Source organism: Oncorhynchus masou, chromosome 13, assembly GCF_036934945.1.
Source record: "Oncorhynchus masou masou isolate Uvic2021 chromosome 13, UVic_Omas_1.1, whole genome shotgun sequence".
NCBI classification, from domain to species: domain Eukaryota; kingdom Metazoa; phylum Chordata; class Actinopteri; order Salmoniformes; family Salmonidae; genus Oncorhynchus; species Oncorhynchus masou.
The window spans coordinates 18,244,663-18,267,762 of NC_088224.1; the positions used below are offsets into that span (position 1 = coordinate 18,244,663).

Sequence of the window (23,100 nt, forward strand, 5' to 3'; positions counted from 1 at the left end):
CTTCCTCATCCCCCCACCTCCACCACTCCCTCTTCCTCATCCCCCCACCTCCACCACTCTCTCTTCCTCATCCCCCACCTCCACCACTCCCTCTTCCTCATCCCCCACCTCCTCCACTCTCTCTTCCTTATTCCCCTTCCTCCACCACTGTCTCTTCCTCATCCCCCACCTCCACCACTCTCTCTTCCTCATCCCCCACCTCCACCACTCCCTCTTCCTCATCCCCCACCTCCACCACTCTGTCTTCCTCATCCCCCCACCTCCACCACTCTCTCTTCCTCATCCCCCACCTCCACCACTCCCTCTTCCTCATCCCCCCACCTCCACCACTCTCTCTTCCTCATCCCCCCACCTCCACCACTCTCTCTTCCTCATCCCCCACCTCCCCCACTCTCTCTTCCTCATCCCCCACCTCCACCACTCCCTCTTCCTCATCCCCCACCTCCACCACTCTCTCTTCCTCATCCCCACCTCCACCACTCTGTCTTCCTCGTCCCCCCACCTCCACCACTCTCTCTTCCTCATCCCCCACCTCCACCACTCCCTCTTCCTCATCCCCCACCTCCACCACTCCCTCTTCCTCATCCCCCACCTCTCTCTCTTCCTCATCCCCCCACCTCCACCACTCTCTCTTCCTCATCCCCCACCTCCACCACTCTCTCTTCCTCATCCCCCACCTCCACCACTCTGTCTTCCTCATCCCCCCACCTCCACCTCTCTCTTCCTCATCCCTCCACCACACTCTCTTCCTCATTCCCCACCTCCACCACTCCCTCTTCCTCATCCCCCACCTCCACCACTCTGTCTTCCTCATCCCCCCACCTCCACCACTCTCTCTTCCTCATCCCCCACCTCCACCACTCTGTTTTGCTCATCCCCACCTCCACCACTCTCTCTTCCTCATCCCCCACCTCCACCACTCTTTCTTCCTCATCCCCCACCTCCACCACTCTCTCTTCCTTATCCCCCCACCTCCACCACTCTCTCTTCCTTATCCCCCCACCTCTCTCTATTCCTCATCCCCCACCTCCACCACTCTCTCTTCCTCATCCCCCACCTCCACCACTCTCTCTTCCTCATCCCCCACCTCCACCACTCTGTCTTCCTCATCCCCCCACCTTCACCACTCTCTCTTCCTCATCCCCCCACCTCCACCATTCTCTCTTCCTCATCCCCCTCCTCCACCACACTCTCTTCCTCATCCCCCACCTCCAACACTCTCTCTTCCTCATCCCCCACCTCCACTACTCTCTCTTCCTCATCCCCCACCTCCACCACTCCCTCTTCCTCATCCCCCCACCTCCACCACTCCCTCTTCCTCATCCCCCCACCTCCACCACTCTCTCTTCCTCATCCCCCCACCTCCACCACTCTCTCTTCCTCATCCCCCACCTCCTCCACTCTCTCTTCCTTATTCCCCTTCCTCCACCACTGTCTCTTCCTCATCCCCCCACCTCCACCACTCTCTCTTCCTCATCCCCCCACCTCCACCACTCCCTCTTCCTCATCCCCCACCTCCACCACTCTGTCTTCCTCATCCCCCCACCTCCACCACTCTCTCTTCCTCATCCCCCACCTCCACCACTCCCTCTTCCTCATCCCCCCACCTCCACCACTCTCTCTTCCTCATCCCCCCACCTCCACCACTCTCTCTTCCTCATCCCCCACCTCCACCACACTCTCTTCCTCATCCCCCACCTCCACCACTCCCTCTTCCTCATCCCCCACCTCCACCACTCTCTCTTCCTCATCCCCACCTCCACCACTCTGTCTTCCTCATCCCCCCACCTCCACCACTCTCTCTTCCTCATCCCCCACCTCCACCACTCCCTCGTCCTCTTCCTCATCCCCCCACCTCCACCACTCCCTCTTCCTCATCCCCCACCTCCACCACTCTCTCTTCCTCATCCCCCCACCTCCACCTCTCTCTCTTCCTCATCCCTCCCCACTCTCTTCCTCATTCCCCACCTCCACCACTCCCTCTTCCTCATCCCCCACCTCCACCACTCTCTCTTCCTCATCCCCCCACCTCCACCACTCTCTCTTCCTCATCCCCCACCTCCACCACTCCCTCTTCCTCATCCCCCCACCTCCACCACTCTCTCTTCCTCATCCCCCCACCTCCACCACTCTCTCTTCCTCATCCCCCACCTCCCCCACTCTCTCTTCCTCATCCCCCACCTCCACCACTCCCTCTTCCTCATCCCCCACCTCCACCACTCTCTCTTCCTCATCCCCACCTCCACCACTCTGTCTTCCTCATCCCCCCACCTCCACCACTCTCTCTTCCTCATCCCCCACCTCCACCACTCCCTCTTCCTCATCCCCCCACCTCCACCACTCTCTCTTCCTCATCCCCCCACCTCCACCACTCTCTCTTCCTCATCCCCCACCTCCACCACTCTGTCTTCCTCATCCCCCCACCTCCACCTCTCTCTCTTCCTCATCCCTCCACCACACTCTCTTCCTCATTCCCCACCTCCACCACTCCCTCTTCCTCATCCCCCACCTCCACCACTCTGTCTTCCTCATCCCCCCACCTCCACCACTCTCTCTTCCTCATCCCCCCACCTCCACCACTCTCTTCCTTATCCCTCCACCTCCACCACTCTCTCTTCCTCATCCCCCCACCTCCACCACTCTCTCTTTCTCATCCCACACCTCCACCACTCTCTCTTCCTCATCCCCCACCTCCACCACTCTCTCTTCCTCATCCCCCACCTCCACCACTCTCTCTTCCTCATCCCCCCACCTCCACCACTCTCTCTTTCTCATCCCACACCTCCACCACTCTCTCTTCCTCATCCCCCACCTCCACCACTCTCTCTTCCTCATCCCCCACCTCCACCACTCTCTCTTCCTCATCCCCCACCTCCACCACTCTCTCATCTCTCCTCCAATCCAACCAACCTGAAACCCCACCAGCAAGGAGTGACAGAGCAAGCAAGAACCCCCATCCAACTCCTCTTCTCTCTACCTCCCTCTCTCCCTCTCCCCCCTCCCTTCCTCCCTATCCACCCAGGCATCTCCACTATTCCCTCCATTGCTGATGCGACCCAGTCTCTTCCTCCTCGTCCTCTGTCATTGTGCAGTCCTGCTGTTCCTCCTCTCCACTCCTCCAGACCCCAGAGCCTTCTCCGGAGGATAACACACAAAGTCACAGTGACCTTCAAGATTCTATACCCCTCTTGAACACTACTGGAACATCTGCTAATGTTTATACAAGGTAAAGTTACCTATAAGCTACCTACTGCCCCTCTGCTTTTGTCATGCTATTTGAAAAGAAAACGTGCCTTGGAAACAGAGATAGAAAATGAAAGGTTATCATTATCATCAGAGATCTGATTGTGTCCCCTGTAAGAGTGTATACTCCCCTGATATAGGGACCTGGTTGTTAGTCCCATACACTATTTTAGTCCAGTATCTCTTTAGTACAGTATCTCTTCAGTTCAGCATCTCTTTAGTCCAGTATCTCTTTAGTCAATACAGTATCTCTTTAGTCTAGTATCTTTTTAGTCAATACAGTATATCTTTAGTCAATACAGTATATCTTTAGTCTAGTATCTTTTTAGTCAATACAGTATCTCTTTAGTCCAGTATATCTTTAGTCCAGTATCTCTTTAGTCCAGTATCTCTTTAGACAATACAGTATCTCTTTAGTCCAGTTCAGTCTGCTATAAATCCATGTGCTGGTAGCTCCCTCCAGGGCGGGGCAGGCTTCTGGAGCTCTGAGGGGTGACTGCAACGACCCCTCCTCCTCTCCTGTCACACGGTGGCTGTGGGGTCTCCAAACTGTGTGCCCGTGACCTGGAGGACGCAGCGCCCCCTCCCCGTTCACAGTGGGGTGTCCCAGGAGAAGAGGGCAACAGGGGCTCTGTGGAGGTGTCCGTGAGAGAGAAGGAGGAGGGGTAGGGAGGCGAGAGGCGTGAGGGGGCCGGGTGGAGATCTTGGGGACTGTGTGGAATGGCGGTGAGGGCGGGATCCACATGGAACATCCCAGGATGCCGCTGGGCCAGGCCAAAGGACGGAGAGATGCAGGAAGAGAGGGTCTTGAGGGGGGTGTCTGCCCAGAGAGGTTCAGTCTGAGAGGGGTAGGACTGTGGGGGGGTGGTGTGGGGTGGGGGCGCAGTGCGGGACAGGTATGCATGGTGTCCAGGTACGCAGTGTGCAGGATAGAGGGGTTGGGGTCCGGAGAAGAAGGACTCCATCAGTTGAGCCATACTCCTCATTACTCGGCCCAGCTCTGTCACCTCCTTCCCCAGAGAACTCACCTGGGAACAAACAAGAGCATACAGTACATCTCTCAGTCATCCATATTCATTTGGGCTCAGTAAAATCAAATGATGCATTTTGGGTCAGACATTTAACTCTACCACTGAGCACATTCCTTCTAATGGATTTAACAAGGGTGGAAACTCCTTCCAGCCAATGCTTAAACCATGACAGGGAGTGTTAAAGTGCACACTTTGGGAGAAGGGTGGAAAATCTGCATGTAGCCTTAATCTGCCACCCTCAGTGAAACTGCCATTCAACCATTCCGGGTCATCAATATTAATTTGGTCATTTCCAGCCAGCAATTTTGGGATGCTATTCTGGCCTAGCATGATGATGCTGGTCTAATTGGTCATTAAAATGATGGCTTGGAGGTGATTAGTCCTATCCAGCCAGTAGTGGTCCTATAGAGAGAGGGCACAGCAAGGGCACCATGCCAGCAGGCCAGCTGGCTCTGTCACTCAAAGCATACATAGGTATTCATCCTGCTAGACACCCCACTAACAAAACCAGACACAGATCAACACGCATGCAGTCACCACATGTTCAACAGGGGATCATGCTACGCACAGATATGCTACGCACAGATATGCTACGCACAGATAAAATAAGAGACAAGCGTTGGAACTTTGCCCATATGAAACTTGACCCATCAGGACCAGATACTGAATGTAAATACATCTACACAGGCTAAGCCAATGCAAACATCGAGAACTGACTGATGACCGTGACGTACTGACACTAGACGACACAAACTAACTTAGCCATATGGTCAAGTCAACACTTAGCCATATAGTCATGTCAACACTTAGCCATATAGTCATGCCAACACTTAGCCATATAGTCATGCCAACTCTTAGCCATATAGTCATGCCAACGCTTAGCCATATAGTCATGCCAACACTTAGCCATATAGTCATGCCAACACTTAGCCATATAGTCATGCCAACTCTTAGCCATATAGTCATGTCAACACTTAGCCATATAGTCATGTCAACTCTTAGCCATATAGTCATGTCAACTCTTAGCCATATGGTCAAGTCAACACTTAGCCATATAGTCATGTCAACACTTAGCCATATAGTCATGCCAACACTTAGCCATATAGTCATGCCAACACTTAGCCATATAGTCATGCCAACTCTTAGCCATATAGTCATGTCAACTCTTAGCCATATAGTCATGTCAACACTTAGCCATATAGTCATGTCAACTCTTAGCCATATAGTCATGTCAACTCTTAGCCATAAGGTCATGTCAACACTTAGCCATATAGTCATGTCAACACTTAGCCATAGGGTCATGTCAACTCTTAGCCATATAGTCAAGTCAACACTTAGCCATATAGTCATGTCAACACTTAGCCATATAGTCATGTCAACACTTAGCCATATAGTCATGTCAACACTTAGCCATATAGTCATGTCAACTCTTAGCCATAAGGTCATGTCAACACTTAGCCATAAGGTCATGTCAATTCTTAGCCGTATAGTCATGTCAACTCTTAGCCATAAGGTCATGTCAACACTTAGCCATAAGGTCATGTCAACACTTAGCCATAAGGTCATGTCAAAACTTAGCCATATAGTCATGTCAACTCTTAGCCATAGGGTCATGTCAACTCTTAGCCATATAGTCATGTCAACTCTTAGCCATATGGTCAAGTCAACACTTAGCCATATAGTCATGTCAACACTTAGCCATATAGTCATGCCAACACTTAGCCATATAGTCATGCCAACTCTTAGCCATATAGTCATGTCAACTCTTAGCCATATAGTCATGTCAACACTTAGCCATATAGTCATGTCAACTCTTAGCCATATAGTCAAGTCAACACTTAGCCATATAGTCATGTCAACACTTAGCCATAGGGTCATGTCAACTCTTAGCCATATAGTCATGTCAACACTTAGCCATATAGTCATGTCAACTCTTAGCCATAAGGTCATGTCAACACTTAGCCATATAGTCATGTCGACTCTTAGCATATAGTCACGTCAACACTTAGCAATAAGGTCATGTCAACACTTAGCCATATAGTCATGTCAACTCTTAGCCATATAGTCATGTCAACTCTTAGCCATAAGGTCATGTCAACACTTAGCCATATAGTCATGTCAACACTTAGCCATATAGTCATGTCAACACTTAGCCATATAGTCGTGTCAACCCTTAGCCATATAGTCATGTCAACTCTTAGCCATAGGGTCATGTCAACTCTTAGCCATATAGTCAAGTCAACACTTAGCCATAGGGTCATGTCAACTCTTAGCCAAAGTCAAGTCAACACTTAGCCATATAGTCATATCAACACTTAGCCATAGGGTCATGTCAACTTCTTAGCCATATAGTCAAGTCAACACTTAGCCATAAGGTCATGTCAACACTTAGCCATATAGTCAAGTCAACACTTAGCCATATAGTCATGTCAACACTTAGCCATAAGGTCATGTCAACACTTAGCCATATAGTCATGTCAACACTTAGCCATAGGGTCATGTCAACACTTAGCCATAGGGTCATGTCAATTCTTAGCCATAAGGTCATGTCAACACTTAGCCATATAGTCATGTCGACACTTAGCATATAGTCACGTCAACACTTAGCAATAAGGTCATGTCAACTCTTAGCCATATAGTCACGTCAACTCTTAGCCATATAGTCATGTCAACTCTTAGCCATAGGGTCATGTCAACTCTTAGCCATATAGTCAAGTCAACACTTAGCCATATAGTCATGTCAACACTTAGCCATAAGGTCATGTCAAAACTTAGCCATATAGTCATGTCAACACTTAGCCATAGGGTCATGTCAACTCTTAGCCATAAGGTCATGTCAACACTTAGCCATATAGTCATGCCAACACTTAGCCATAGGGTCATGTCAACACTTAGCCATATAGTCATGTCAACTCTTAGCCATAAGGTTATGTCAACACTTAGCCATAAGGTCATGTCAACACTTAGCCATAGGGTCATGTCAACACTTAGCCATAAGGTCATGTCAACACTTAGCCATATAGTCATGACAACTCTTGGCCATAAGGTCATGTCAACACTTAGCCATATAGTCATGTCAACTCTTAGCCATAAGGTCATGTCAACACTTAGCCATAAGGTCATGTCAACACTTAGCCATAGGGTCATGTCAACACTTAGCCATAAGGTCATGTCAACACTTAGCCATATAGTCATGTCAACTCTTAACCATAAGGTCATCTCAACACTTAGCCATAAGGTCATGTCAACTCTTAGCCATAGGGTCATGTCAACACTTAGCCATATAGTCAAGTCAACACTTAGCCATATAGTCATGTCAACACTTAGCCATATAGTCATGTCAACACTTAGCCATATAGTCATGTCAACTCTTAGCCATAAGGTCATGTCAACACTTAGCCATAAGGTCATGTCAATTCTTAGCCGTATAGTCATGTCAACTCTTAGCCATATAGTCATGTCAACTCTTAGCCATATAGTCATGTCAACACTTAGCCATATAGTCATGTCAACTCTTAGCCATATAGTCATGTCAACTCTTAGCCATAGGGTCATGTCAACTCTTAGCCATATAGTCAAGTCAACACTTAGCCATATAGTCATGTCAACACTTAGCCATAGGGTCATGTCAACTCTTAGCCATATAGTCAAGTCAACACTTAGCCATATAGTCATGTCAACACTTAGCCATATAGTCATGTCAACTCTTAGCCATAAGGTCATGTCAACACTTAGCCATATAGTCATGTCAACTCTTAGCCATATAGTCATGTCAACTCTTAGCCATAAGGTCATGTCAACACTTAGCCATATAGTCATGTCGACTCTTAGCATATAGTCACGTCAACACTTAGCAATAAGGTCATGTCAACTCTTAGCCATATAGTCATGTCAACTCTTAGCCATATAGTCATGTCAACTCTTAGCCATATAAATGTCAACTCTTAGCCATAAGGTCATGTCAACACTTAGCCATATAGTCATGTCAACACTTAGCCATATAGTCATGTCAACACTTAGCCATATAGTCGTGTCAACCCTTAGCCATATAGTCATATCAACACTTAGCCATAGGGTCATGTCAACTTCTTAGCCATATAGTCAAGTCAACACTTAGCCATAAGGTCATGTCAACACTTAGCCATATAGTCATGTCAACACTTAGCCATAGGGTCATGTCAACACTTAGCCATAGGGTCATGTCAATTCTTAGCCATAAGGTCATGTCAACACTTAGCCATATAGTCATGTCGACACTTAGCATATAGTCACGTCAACACTTAGCAATAAGGTCATGTCAACTCTTAGCCATATAGTCATGTCAACTCTTAGCCATATAGTCACGTCAACTCTTAGCCATATAGTCATGTCAACTCTTAGCCATAGGGTCATGTCAACTCTTAGCCATATAGTCAAGTCAACACTTAGCCATATAGTCATGTCAACACTTAGCCATAAGGTCATGTCAAAACTTAGCCATATAGTCATGTCAACACTTAGCCATAGGGTCATGTCAACTCTTAGCCATAAGGTCATGTCAACACTTAGCCATATAGTCATGCCAACACTTAGCCACAGGGTCATGTCAACACTTAGCCATATAGTCATGTCAACTCTTAGCCATAAGGTTATGTCAACACTTAGCCATAGGGTCATGTCAACACTTAGCCATATAGTCATGCCAACTCTTGGCCATAAGGTCATGTCAACACTTAGCCATATAGTCATGTCAACTCTTAGCCATAAGGTCATGTCAACACTTAGCCATAAGGTCATGTCAACACTTAGCCATAGGGTCATGTCAACACTTAGCCATAAGGTCATGTCAACACTTAGCCATATAGTCATGTCAACTCTTAACCATAAGGTCATCTCAACACTTAGCCATAAGGTCATGTCAACTCTTAGCCATAGGGTCATGTCAACACTTAGCCATAAGGTCATGTCAACTCTTAGCCATAGGGTCATGTCAACTCTTAGCCATAGGGTCATGTCAACTCTTAGCCATATAGTCATGTCAACACTTAGCCATATAGTCATGTCAACACTTAGCCATAAGGTCATGTCAACACTTAGCCATATAGTCATGTCAACTCTTGTACATCACCAGTTACCTAATCTAATCACCCACTCCTTTCTCTCTCCCTCTCTCTCTTTCTCGCCCTCTCTCTCTCTCTCTCTCCCCCTCTCTCACTCTTTCTCTATCTCGCCCCTCTCTCTGTCTGTCTCTTTCCCCCCTCTGTCTCTCTTTCTCTCTCTCTCTCTCTCTCCCGTCTCTCTCTCTCCCTCTCTCACCGTCTTTCTCGAGCCATCTCCCTCTCTCTGTGATATAAGTTTTCTGTGGAAACAATTTTTTTTTAAAGGGCTGAGTGAAGCAAGACAGTCCAATCCGCTACATTGTCAACACAATTTCAGCCCTGTCACCTCAGAGAGAGAGAGAGAGAGAGAGAGAGAGAGATCTTTAAACACAAATCTGGGGTCAGACAACCTTACCTTCAAACCTTACAGTACCTTAACCATAATGGGGCTGATAGAACATCTGACCTTGTGTTAGATACTCAGACTCTGCAATGTGCCATGGTAAATTTAGTAAGTTCTCTGTCTTTATTGTCAGTACTACTAACATCACCACAACTCTCAGTGGGTTACAATCAACACTCAAAAGGCTACTAATATGAGTTAACAGCTGCCGTAGGTAGGTTCCCATTAGAACAACACAAAGAAATCCTCAGGAGTCCACTTCTGCTGCCAGGATATTTCTGTTTCATTTTACATTGCTGGAGGGACGAGTCAAACAGTGTGCGTGGTGTGTGTGGTGTGTGTGGTGTGTGTGGTGTGTGTGGTGTGTGTGGTGTGCGTGGTGTGTGTGGTGTGCTTGGTGTGTGTGGTGTGTGTGGTGTGCTTGGTGTGCGTGGTGTGTGTGGTGTGAGTGGTGTGTGTGGTGTGCGTGGTGTGTGTGGTGTGCTTGGTGTGCGTGGTGTGCTTGGTGTGCGTGGTGTGTGTGGTGTGTGTGGTGTGCTTGGTGTGTGCGTGGTGTGCGTGGTGTGTGTGTGGTGTGTGTGGTGTGTGCGTGGTGTGTGTGGTGTGTGTGGTGTGTGTGGTGTGTGTGGTGTGTGTGGTGTGTGTGGTGTGTGCTTGGTGTGTGTGGTGTGTGTGTGGTGTGTGTGGTGTGTGCTTGGTGTGTGTGGTGTGCGTGGTGTGTGTGGTGTGTGCTTGGTGTGTGTGGTGTGTGTGTGGTGTGCTTGGTGTGTGTGGTGTGTGTGTGGTGTGTTTGGTGTGTTTGGTGTGTGTGGTGTGTGTGGTGTGTGTGGTGTGCCTGTACATTCAGGTCTATGTGCTGTATGTCAGTGATTTTCAGTCATTGTTCCTATAGTTCTGCCTTTCATTGCGGGGTGTTTGGACGTTTCCGGGAACTGTCATTGTTCCAGATCTCCTGGGTAGGTGTTGATTATTGTCTAAGGAACCAGGGGACACATTTTGGCCTCGTTCATCAAAACTAATGCGTCATCCACATCCCTCTGGAGCTCAAGTCTTAAGGGTCGTTTGAAAGTCAGAGGTGAATTTTCACAGGTCAAAGGGCAGGTACTGTAGCTAATATTACCACCGTTGTATTTGGAGATAATTGAGGGCAGTTGTAACACAGCAGATTCAATAAGGAGCTTGTAAGGGTTGAGATAGAGATCAACATGATATACAATATTGGGTTTGAATATGAGTTCATCATTCAACGTTCATCAGGTTGATGAATCAATGTACCCTTTCACTCCGCATCTCTATTCTCAGTAAGGGTTATCTGGTGTTGTGACGGGCCATAGTTGTATTTAAAATGGTATAATTTTGTATCATTGTTTAAACGCTGAATGTTTTATCAGTCAGATTTTACCATGTAAGCCAGAGTACAGTACCAACTGACAATTTCCATTTCACTTCCTGAAAATTGACAACAAGAAAAAATAACATTTACATTTGTTCAAACATGGCACAGGAACTGGATGAAAAAAAGCATAAACTAAACAAGGAATAAGGTAATATCTGGTGATATCACCGTTGGCTCCTTCTACAAGTCATCTTCAGTGTTGGGCTCTAAGTGATGAAACATGTTTGGATCAACATGCGTTATTTTAATGTGAGACGAGGGTTATGGGTTAATCCCGTGGCGAACATCGTGGACTGGCTCAGGTAAGGATTACAGTTACCACCGGGAACCACACTGAGAGACAACCTGTCAAACACTGTCCTCCCAGAGAGAGACAGAGAGAGAGAGAGAGAGAGAGAGAGAGAGAGAGAGGGAGAGAGAGAGAGAGAGAGAGAAAGAGAGAGAGAGAGGGGAAGGAAGGGGAGAGAGAGCAAGACAGAGAGATGGGAGGGTGGCGGGTCTCTCCGCCTCTCACCCTCCCTCCTCTCCTCTCCCTATCAGCACAGGCCAGGGTGATGGAGCGATGTACCACTGGGCGAGACCCACACTCCGCTTCACCTGCCAGAAATCTCATGCCAATTTAGCCACCTGCCAATCAAAACCATGGGATAAGCTACCACAGAGACTCTGTGTACATTTTGTTCTATTATGGAACATTACACAATTATGAAACCCTCTAAAGCTCATTCTATTTAGTGTTGCTAGAGCCTGCTAATTCTACAGCCTGTGGAATAGCACCTGTTCCTGGTTAGCTGACTTCAGTTCAGTCCTTTCTCAAGTGTTACAATGTAAGCGGTCCTCCATAGAGGGGAACCATAACATGTTGGTTCCTGATTCCACTAAAGGTTCAACACGTTCGCCTTGATACCATTTGGCGAATCCCAGTTCCGCTCCAATCTGTGTCCTCTAGAAGAGTTTGAAGAGCACTCTCTTCCTGTCCTCCGGTTCTACCTCTCAACCTCCTTCGTTTTCTCCTTCCCTCGTTCTCTCCCTCCATCCATCTACCACCTGAGAAGGCCATATGGCTGATGTGTGCCTGAGTGCCAGAAGCTCACCTGACTAATGCTGCTGCTTTTAGCCAAAAACCTCACACACACACATAGACGCAAGCACCTGCGCGCACACACACACACACACACACACACACACACACACACACACACACACACACACACACACACACACACACACACACACACACACACACACACACACACACACACACACACACACACACACACACACACACACACACACACACACACAGCGTACTGTACCTCCTGGTCTAGGTGTCGTAGTTGTCCCCAGGTCTCCTCAGCTTTAGCTGCTGACTCTGCTGTGCTGATCTGGAGAATATCTGCAACACCGTTTAGAAAGAGTCATAAATATTGACACAAACAAACAGTGAATTGGTCAAGCTGTTACTGTTAATTACAACTCGTGATTGTGATTGGAGCTGTGGTTGTGGAGACCTGTAGATGTGATTGTGGTTGTGGCTATGGAGACCTGTAGATGTGGTTGTGGCTATGGAGACCTGTAGATGTGGTTGTGGCTATGGAGACCTGTAGATGTGATTGTGGTTAAGGTTGTGGAGACCTGTAGATGTGATTGTGGTTGTGGTTATGGTTGTGGAGACCTGTAGATGTGGTTGTGTTTATGGTTGTGGAGACCTGTAGATGTGGTTGTGGTTATGGTTATGGAGACCTGTAGATGTGATTGTGGTTGTGGAGACCTGTAGATGTGATTGTGGTTGAGGTTATGGTTGTGGAGACCTGTAGATGTGATTGTGGTTGTGGTTATGGTTGTGGAGACCTGTAGATGTGGTTGTGGTTATGGAGACCTGTAGATGTGATTGTGGTTGTGGTTGTGGAGACCTGTAGATGTGATTGTGGTTGTGGTTATGGTTGTGGAGACCTGTAGATGTGATTGTGGTTGTGGCTATGGAGACCTGTAGATGTGGTTGTGGCTATGGAGACCTGTAGATGTGATTGTGGTTAAGGTTGTGGAGACCTGTAGATGTGATTGTGGTTGTGGTTATGGTTGTGGAGACCTGTAGATGTGGTTGTGGTTATGGTTATGGAGACCTGTAGATGTGATTGTGGTTATGGTTATGGAGACCTGTAGATGTGATTGTGGTTATGGTTATGGAGACCTGTAGATGTGATTGTGGTTGTGGTTGTGGAGACCTGTAGATGTGATTGTGGTTGTGGTTGTGGAGACCTGTAGATGTGATTGTGGTTATGGTTGTGGATACCTGTAGATGTGATTGTGGTTATGGTTGTGGAGACCTGTAGATGTGATTGTGGTTGTGGTTATGGTTGTGGAGACCTGTAGATGTGATTGTGGTTATGGTTGTGGAGACCTGTAGATGTGATTGTGGTTGTGGTTGTGGAGACCTGTAGATGTGATTGTGGTTAAGGTTGTGGAGACCTGTAGATGTGATTGTGGTTATGGTTGTGGAGACCTGTAGATGTGATTGTGGTTAAGGTTGTGGAGACCTGTAGATGTGATTGTGGTTGTGGTTATGGTTGTGGAGACCTGTAGATGTGATTGTGGTTGTGGTTATGGTTGTGGAGACCTGTAGATGTGATTGTGGTTGAGGTTATGGTTGTGGAGACCTGTAGATGTGATTGTGGTTGAGGTTATGGTTGTGGAGACCTGTAGATGTGATTGTGGTTGTGGTTATGGTTGTGGAGACCTGTAGATGTGATTGTGGTTGAGGTTATGGTTGTGGAGACCTGTAGATGTGATTGTGGTTATGGTTGTGGAGACCTGTAGATGTGATTGTGGTTGTGGTTATGGTTGTGGAGACCTGTAGATGTGATTGTGGTTATGGTTGTGGAGACCTGTAGATGTGATTGTGGTTGTGGTTATGGTTGTGGAGACCTGTAGATGTGGCTGGTGCGCTCGCTGAACCGCTGACTGGACAGGCTCGAGAGAAGGAGAACAGTGGAGACGTCTCTGTACCTTCACTGTCTTCTGTACCGTCCACAACCCTGGAAAGAGAGGCAGAGAGAGCGAGAGAGAGAGAAGCAGAGGGAGTAAGTGCCAGAGGGAAGAAGGGAGTGAGGGACAGAGAGAGAGGGAGGGAGGGAGGGAGGGAGAGCAAGAGAGGGGGAGGAAAGGGACACATTAGACAGGCGGACTGATAGACAGATCAACTGATGTCAAAAAGTGATAGATGAGTCAATAAAATGCAGGAGAGTATTAGCTGTTACCTAGGGCTGAGGTTGGAGGGGTCTAGCGTGGTGAGAGTTGTCTGGTGGATCTGGATCTTCTTCCTCAGTTTCCTAGTGTTCTGGTGTGTTACTTCTCTGCCGCTGTGCAACTCTCTCTCCATCCCGGCTCTACCTAGTGGAGACTTCCCAGATGACACCACTCTGGGGTACAGAACGATGTTCCGCTCCGATTCCGGAGACACAGACACCAGCTCATCTTCCTCATCCTCTTCCTTCTGCACCTGGTTCTCGATGATGGATGGATAGCACTGGATCACTCGTCCGTTGCCTCTCCCCTCTGACTAGAGAGAGAGAGAGAGAGAGCGAAAGAGAGAGAGGATAAAGAAAGAGCATATAAGACAGAGAACACTCATTGGAGATTCAAACAACATTCACTGTGCATTCATGTTATTTTACAGACGGACAAGCAACATCACTTGTGCTTGGAGTCACACAATCAAATACATTTTGGGGACACCTTGTTCTACTGATGAATCTGGATGCTATGGAATTGAGAGAACAGAGTATTGCTGTAACTAAAGGACTGTCTGGAACAGACAGCACCAATGAGACCAGAGCTTCATCCCAAATTGCACCCTTTTCCCTACATAGTTCATTACTTTTTACCAGGGCCCATAGGGAATAGGGTGCCATTTGGGCAGGATTCCATTGTAATGTGTGTTAGCCAAACAGCCACCTCAGTGAAGAAGGTTCTATTTTTACAATAGCTAAAGTTCTCTCAGTGTTCTGTGCTGCCACGGCTGACAGAACTCAAGGTTCTCTCAGTGTTCTGTGCTGCCACGGCTGACAGAACTCTAGGTTCTCTCAGGGTTCTGTGCTGCCACGGTTGACAGAACTCAAGGTTCTCTCAGGGTTCTGTGCTGCCACGGCTGACAGAACTCTAGGTTCTCTCAGGGTTCTGTGCTGCCACAGTTGACAGAACTCAAGGTTCTCTCAGTGTTCTGTGCTGCCACGGCTGACAGAACTCTAGGTTCTCTCAGTGTTCTGTGCTGCCACGGCTGACAGAACTCTAGGTTCTCTCAGGGTTCTGTGCTGCCACGGTTGACAGAACTCTAGGTTCTCTCAGGGTTCTGTGCTGCCACGGCTGACAGAACTCTAGGTTCTCTCAGGGTTCTGTGCTGCCACAGTTGACAGAACTCAAGGTTCTCTCAGGGTTCTGTGCTGCCACGGCTGACAGAACACAAGGTTCTCTCAGTGTTCTGTGCTGCCACGGCTGACAGAACTCAAGGTTCTCTCAGTGTTCTGTGCTGCCACGGCTGACAGAACTCTAGGTTCTCTCAGTGTTCTGTGCTGCCACGGCTGACAGAACTCTAGGTTCTCTCAGGGTTCTGTGCTGCCACGGTTGACAGAACTCAAGGTTCTCTCAGGGTTCTGTGCTGCCACGGCTGACAGAACTCTAGGTTCTCTCAGGGTTCTGTGCTGCCACAGTTGACAGAACTCAAGGTTCTCTCAGGGTTCTGTGCTGCCACGGCTGACAGAACACAAGGTTCTCTCAGTGTTCTGTGCTGCCACGGCTGACAGAACTCAAGGTTCTCTCAGTGTTCTGTGCTGCCACGGCTGACAGAACTCTAGGTTCTCTCAGTGTTCTGTGCTGCCACGGCTGACAGAACTCTAGGTTCTCTCAGTGTTCTGTGCTGCCACGGCTGACAGAACTCAAGGTTTTCTCAGTGTTCTGTGCTGCCACGGCTGACAGAACTCTAGGTTCTCTCAGGGTTCTGTGCTGCCACGGTTGACAGAACTCAAGGTTCTCTCAGGGTTCTGTGCTGCCACGGTTGACAGAACTCAAGGTTCTCTCAGGGTTCTGTGCTGCCACGGCTGACAGAACTCAAGCCTGTACTTAATGTTACATACTCTGGGAAAAATTCTGAGCACTATATATTTAGATATAATTGAATAAGGTTCCACAACCTTTTTATACACAGACACTCGGAGAGAGAAAGAGAGATCAGGACCACAAATTTGTAAAAATACATCTAGACACCGTTGCCCTAGAGCACACAAAAAACTACACATATCTCAGCCTAAACATCAGCGCCACAGGTAACTTCCACAAAGCTGTGAATGATCTGAGAGACAAGGCAAGAAGGGCCTTCTATGCCATCAAAAGGAACATAACATTTGACATACCAATTAGGATCTGGCTAAAAATACTTGAATCAGTTAGAGAACCCATTGCCCTTTATGGTTGTGAAGTCTGGGGTCCGCTCACCAACCAAGAATTCACAAAATGGGACAAACATCAAATTGAGACTGTTGTCTGCAAAAATATCCTCTGTGTACAATGTAAAACAATGTAAAACACGAAATAATGCATGCAGAGCAGAATTAGTAGGCAGATACCGGCTAATTATCAAAATCCAGAAAAGAGACATTAAATTACAACCACCTAAAAGGAAGCGATTCCCAAACCTTCCATAACAAAGCCATCACCTACAGAGAGGTGAACCTGGAGGAGATTCCCCCAAGCAAGCTGCTTCTGGGGCTCTGTTCACAAACACAAACAGATCCCACAGACCCCCAGGACAGCAACACAATTAGATGGACCAAATCATGAGAAAATAAAAATATAATTACTTGACACATTGGAAAGAATTAACAAAAAAACTGAGCAAACGAGAATTCTATTTGGCTCTAAACAGAGAGTACACAGTGGCAGAATACCTGACCACTGTGACTGACCCAAAATTAAGGAAATCTTTGACTATGTACAGACTCAGTGAGCATAGCCTTGCTATTGAGAAGACCGGCTATGTGCACACTGCCCTCCAAAATGAGGTGGAAACTGAGCTGCACTTCCTAACCTCCTGCCAAATGTATGACCATATTAGAGAGACATATTTCCCTCAGATTACACAGATCCACAAAGAATTCGAAAAACAAATCCAATTTTGATAAACTCACATATCTATTGGGTGAAATACCACAGTATGCCACCACAGCAGCAAGTTTTGTGGCCTGATGCCACAAGAAAAGGGCAATCAGTGAAGAATAAACACCATTTCTCTTTTGTACTTTAACTATTTGCACATCATTACAACACTGTATATAGACATAATATGACATTTGAAATGTCTGTAATCCTCTGGAACTTTTGTGAATGTAGTGCTGTTCATATTTCACTTGCTTTGGCAATATAAACATGTTTCCCATGCCAATAAAGCCCCTTAAATTGAAACTGAATTGAGAGAGAGTGAGGGGGAGGGTGAGATGGAGAAAGAGAAAGAGATCTCTATTCAGTGTTAAAATCCAGTATTGGCTTGTAGGCTCTGGGAGCACCTGGCACACTAAGCCTTTGTGTGTAACAAGGTGGAAGCAAGAGCCCAGTGAAGCACATTAGTTAACTATGACCTGGGGAATAATGAAGGCAGCACAGGTACATGTCGCACTTTGACCTTGGATGTAATGAACAGCGTGACTCCTGACCTCAATGATTTTGATGACCTTTCAACCCCTAATGAGCCAGATCTTTTGAAAAAGTCTGAAACCCTCTTTGAAGAGTATCTTAAATAACTCTCAAGGCGCCCCCAACAGGGCCCCCGACGGATCCCCGACGGCCCTCACTCCCCAAAACAATAAGAAAGCACTGACCTTTCTGATAAATACTTTGTTGAGGGAAAATGTGCACGATACGATTGTTGTCTCACCTAACTATTTTAAGATTAATGCACTAATAAATCGCTCTGGATAGGAGCCTCTGCTAAATTACTATTTAGATTGCTTATTACCTGCGATATGAGATGCTGTGAGTAAAATGCTGAATTTTAGAAGCAGAAAATAACATGATATGTCTATTGATAGGTGACCAATGTTCTCGTTCTTATTTAGTAAAAATCTGCCTTGTGGTTTCTGAAACCATCCACTGAATGTTCATGGCTCCATGCACGCACGCACACACAGACACCATACACACCATACACACACACCCCCTATCCTTCTCTGATTAATCACCTGGTCTAATACTGTTCTCAGATTTCTACCTAAAATTCCCTTACTTCCTCTTGTAAATATTAAATGACGCCCCACTCTGCTCTGTAATTTAGTCGCCAAAGTTTCCCCCAGCAGTCTGTCAATCAAATCAGCTCTTCCACTCAAACTTCCACTCAAACTGAATATCCCTCCCCATCCCCAACCCCCATCCCCTCATCCCTCCATCCCCTCATCCCTCCATCCCCAAACCCCCCTCCACACCCAACCCCCATGCCATCATCCTTCCATCCCCACCCCCAACTCCCACCCCCTCATCCCCAACCTCTCATCCCTCCATCCCCATATCCCCAACCCCCTCCATCACCATAAAAACTCAAACTTCTCTCACCAATGAATATGCCCCCCCACCCCACCCTCTCCATCATTCCCTCCTTCTCCTCCTCCCTCTGAACCCCCTCTACCATTAATAAAAATCATTATGCCAAAGAGCGATTTGGGTCAATTACAAGAGATGGAGACTGGAAGAGTTTTTACTACTGTGTCATAAGAAACATTAAATGATTTTGGAAGAAGTTTATTCATGGTTATTTGTGGGTCACTTTCTGAAGGGGCTCTGCACCATTATTAAAACATCCAAAAGCCCTTAAAGGAGATATGTTGACTATACATTCTCAGTACAAACCCCTTGGCTTTGTTTTGCATAGAAAATAGCCAACATTGATAGAACTGTTATCAGATATCTTCGTTAGTGTCTTTTTAACCGTACCTGTGTGTCCAAAGGTTTGGTGGACAATCTGGACATAACCTGTCAGAAAGAAAAGTCAGTGAATTTAACATGTCTATATTTGCCCAACCCAGATGTTATCCTCCCTCTCAGAAACTCTTCATGACATAATGTTGTTACAGGAAATCTCTCATGAGCTGCCCCTCTCAATAGCATAGTTTTACACTTTGTGCTGTGGCAGTGTGTGTGCGTGCGTGCGTGCGTGTGTGTAAATTGGGCCAGTGTTATTTGGGCAGCAGGACCAGACACACCTGACTGTAATTACAGCAGCATTCCTCATTTAGGAACCCAGGCTATTGCTGCACTCCATCATCTCCCTCCCTCCCTCCTTCCCTCCCTCCCTCCCTCCCTCCCTCCCTCCCTCCTCCCTCCCTCCCTCCCTCCCTCCCTCCCTCCCTCCCTCCCTCCCTATGTATGTGCATGTGACTCACATGGCACTCGTGTCCCTCCCTCAGGTTGTATGTGAGATCCAGCTGGATGTCCTGGACAAAGCGGCTGGTGTACTCTGGGTAGAGGTCCAGTACCTCGTACAGACCACTCAGGTTGATACACTGCAGGTCACAGTAGGTTAGGGCCTTCACATCTGCGTTGGTCTTTATCACCCGGTCATCTATAGACATGTTGGCCCCGATCAGGTCACCCTTACCTGGGGAGGGAGAGGGAGGGATGGGCGTTTCAGCTGTAAACATAGAATTAGAATTACTAGAATAGACAAAGCCACAATTTCTAGGGCTGTATTTTTTGTGTCATGGACTGTTATTAATAACATAATCTGATCAGTCATAGTTAGAACATAGCATAGAATATATTGTATGTCATAAAGTGACACTATGTTTCAGTTTTTTATTTAGGGTGCCCTCATTTTCCTGTGTTGGATGTCGGCCCCGTGTATTGGCTAGGTGTGCATGATGTCATGAGGAAGCTGGAATAGCTCTTGAGCTGTGCTAAAGTATTTATCATTGTCATACTGAACTGTGAACACTGCTTATCTGCATTGGGTGCTGGGGGGTGCTGATAGTAAGCAGTGCTGTCGTGACTGCTCTCATCCCCTCGCTCTGCTCTTTTCTCTATTCACCCCTACACTCCCTTTCTCCATTCGTCTCCTTTCCTCTCCTCTATCTGTTCCTCCCCTCTCTCTACCGCTCAACCCCCCCCCCCTCTTCTTTTGTGTGGCACACTCTTGCTCGGAGCTTGGCTGAGCGGTTTTGGCTGTGAGAAGGTTTGTAAGGAGTTGGCGTAATGCTTTAGAGAGCTTCACTCTTCCCAGATTGTCAATGTCAGCCTGACCTTCTGCACAGTCAGCAGGAGAGCTCTGAAAGAGAGTGTTGTCCCTGTTAAATACTGTATACACACATTACATAGTCACTCTGGCCCAGAACAGGGCAGTACGGCTGGCCCGTAACCTTAATAATATGCATGTCAATCTCTTCTGGCTCAAAGTAGAGGAGTAGAGGAGATGTTGACTTCACACACAGACACATGATAACATACACACTATACACATATGTATACATGGATTTTGTGTTGCAGATAAGTGGTAGTGGGGTACCCCCCACACACACACACTAATAAGCAAACAAACAAGCATACAAAGGCTCAGTCACAGATACTGTACACAGGGACTCACACTCACACAGAGAGAGGGAGTGGCAGGTGACAGAGGCCTGTAGATTCAGCCCTACAACGGAAACTGTGATCCACAGGTGGCCTGTTGGGATGGAATCAGCCAAGTAGTATTACAAAGTGTTCCAACAATGGACTCCATCTGCCTGCCTGTCTGTCTGTCTGCCTCCCTATCTGTCTGTCTGCCTGTCTGTCTATCTGTCTGTCTGTCTGTCTGCCTGTCAACCTGTCTGCCTTTCTGTCCCCGGCCTACCTGCTTACCTATCCAACCCTCCCTCTCTCCCTACCTCCCTCCCTTCCTCTATAGCCAGCAACATGTCTCACCCAGTATAGCCAGCACCATGTCTCACCCAGTATAGCCAGCACCATGTCTCACCCAGTATAGCCAGCACCATGTCTCACCCAGTATAGCCAGCACCATGTCTCACCCAGTATAGCCAGCACCATGCCGTCCTTCAGCACCTCCATGGACCCAGAGCAGACGAAGAAGATGGCCTGCAGGGCATCCCCCTGGCGCAGCAGGTACTCCCCAGGGGCGCAGAACGTGGTCTTGATGTGCAGGGACAGGGAGCGCAGGCACCCTCTGCTGGCCGAGGCAAACAGTGACAGCTCCAGGATCTCCTTGTTCAAGTGCATGGTGATGTCGGAGCGCAGCTCATCTGGGAAGTCCTTCAGCAGCTATACGGGGGGATGGTGGGAGAGAGAGAGAAAGAGAGAGAGAGAGAGAGAGAGAGAGAGAGAGAGAGAGAGAAAGAGAGAGACAGAGACAGAGACAGTTAGCCATGGCACGATTGCAGTTGACCGTAAACTGCTATCTTGGTCAGGACCCTCTCGAGAAAGAGATTATTCATCTCAAGGGACTTCCTGATTAAAAAAGGTTAGAAAAAGGTCAGCTAAATAAATACAATTTTAAAAGTGATGATGTCACCAAAAATCTGCATGTCTAAGGCCACTTTGAATAAAGGCACTTTGGTGAAAATATTGCAAGTGTTTGCAATAAGTTGTGCTGACTTTAGCTGGTGCTGCATGGAGTGAGTTGAACTTTTGACCCAGCACAACTGGGGGTATCAAACATTATTGAAAGAAGGCATAATGATACAACAGCACCGCACCTGTGTTCATAAAGCATCTCAAAGTATATACTCATCTAGGATCAGTTTTTCCTTACATATTATATTGAATGGACAGGGTGAACCTGAATCTAGATCAGCCCTCCTACTTTGACCCTATATTGAGACCTCTGCCAACACACTATTGTTCCCACCAGTGGCGCCATATGGGCGCCATATTAGAACATTAGGCACATTTTTGTCAAGATTAAATTATTAACCTATCATCATTAAAATAATATTTTATTTACAATGTACTAATAAAACTAACAGTTTATTTTTCTTTTCTTGATTTTGGCAAAAAGTAAATATCCAGAGTGCCTCTGTATTGGCCAACCCCCCCCCCCCCTCCCCTATTTACATGAAATGGTTCGGTCCTGCCCCCAAACTGTCATGTCTCAGCTTCCTAAAGAGAAATCTGGCTTCCAAAAATGAAAAGAAAGAAAAGAAAGACAAGAGAGAGAAGAGAAAGGGCGACAGTATGTCAGTATCCAAGCTGGATGAGGTCACTGAGTGGTGTGAATTAACCTGGTAGCTTAGACCATAGTGAAATAGGCTATTTTTGCTCCCCTAACATTAGTTACTTAATATCTTCACAGAAAATTCTGAGTGTTTACCTTTCGCTCTCTATTAGCCAACATTTAATCAATGCAGGCAAACTTTTAGCCATCTATTCACACGAAATCAGTTGTCCCTGCCGCTGCCTGGTGCCAGGCCCAACAGATGCAGCTTCAGGCTCAGCAGCCCTGTCTCCCCATCTTCATACCTCTGAACCAGCCCTACTCCCCATCCTCATACCCCTGAACCAGCCCTGACTCCCCATCCCCATACCCCTGAACCAGCCCTACTCCCATCCTCATACCTCTGAACCAGCCCTGTCTCCCCATCCTCATACCCCTGAACCAGCCCTGTCTCCCCATCCCCATACCCCTGAACCAGCCCTGTCCCCATCCTCATACCCCTGAACCAGCCCTGTCTCCCCATCCTCATACCCCTGAACCAGCCCTGTCTCCCCATCCTCATACCCCTGAACCAGCCCTGTCTCCCCATCCCCATACCCCTGAACCAGCCCTGTCTCCCCATCCCCATACCCCTGAACCAGCCCTACTTCCATCCCCATACACCTGAACAAGCCCTACCCCATCCTCATACCTCTGAACCAGCCCTGTCTCCCCATCCTCATACCCCTGAACCAGCCCTGTCTCCCCATCCCCATACCCCTGAACCA

The 23,100-nt window shown here is 47.5% G+C and overlaps 1 protein-coding gene across 1 annotated transcript in view; it reads right to left on the reverse strand.

Moving 5' to 3' along the window:
* Positions 1–3,674: 3,674 nt before the first annotated feature.
* LOC135553279 (potassium voltage-gated channel subfamily H member 8-like) overlaps positions 3,675–23,100 on the reverse strand; it is a 107,342-nt gene continuing 87,916 nt past the window's right edge. The window contains exons 10-16 of the mRNA XM_064985449.1: positions 21,192–21,441; positions 19,572–19,786; positions 19,123–19,161; positions 14,409–14,710; positions 14,077–14,186; positions 12,468–12,547; positions 3,675–4,271 (exon numbers count right to left, since the gene is read on the reverse strand). Coding sequence (XP_064841521.1) covers positions 3,675–4,271; positions 12,468–12,547; positions 14,077–14,186; positions 14,409–14,710; positions 19,123–19,161; positions 19,572–19,786; positions 21,192–21,441 — 1,593 coding nt within the window. The remainder of the gene's footprint in view (positions 4,272–12,467; positions 12,548–14,076; positions 14,187–14,408; positions 14,711–19,122; positions 19,162–19,571; positions 19,787–21,191; positions 21,442–23,100) is intronic.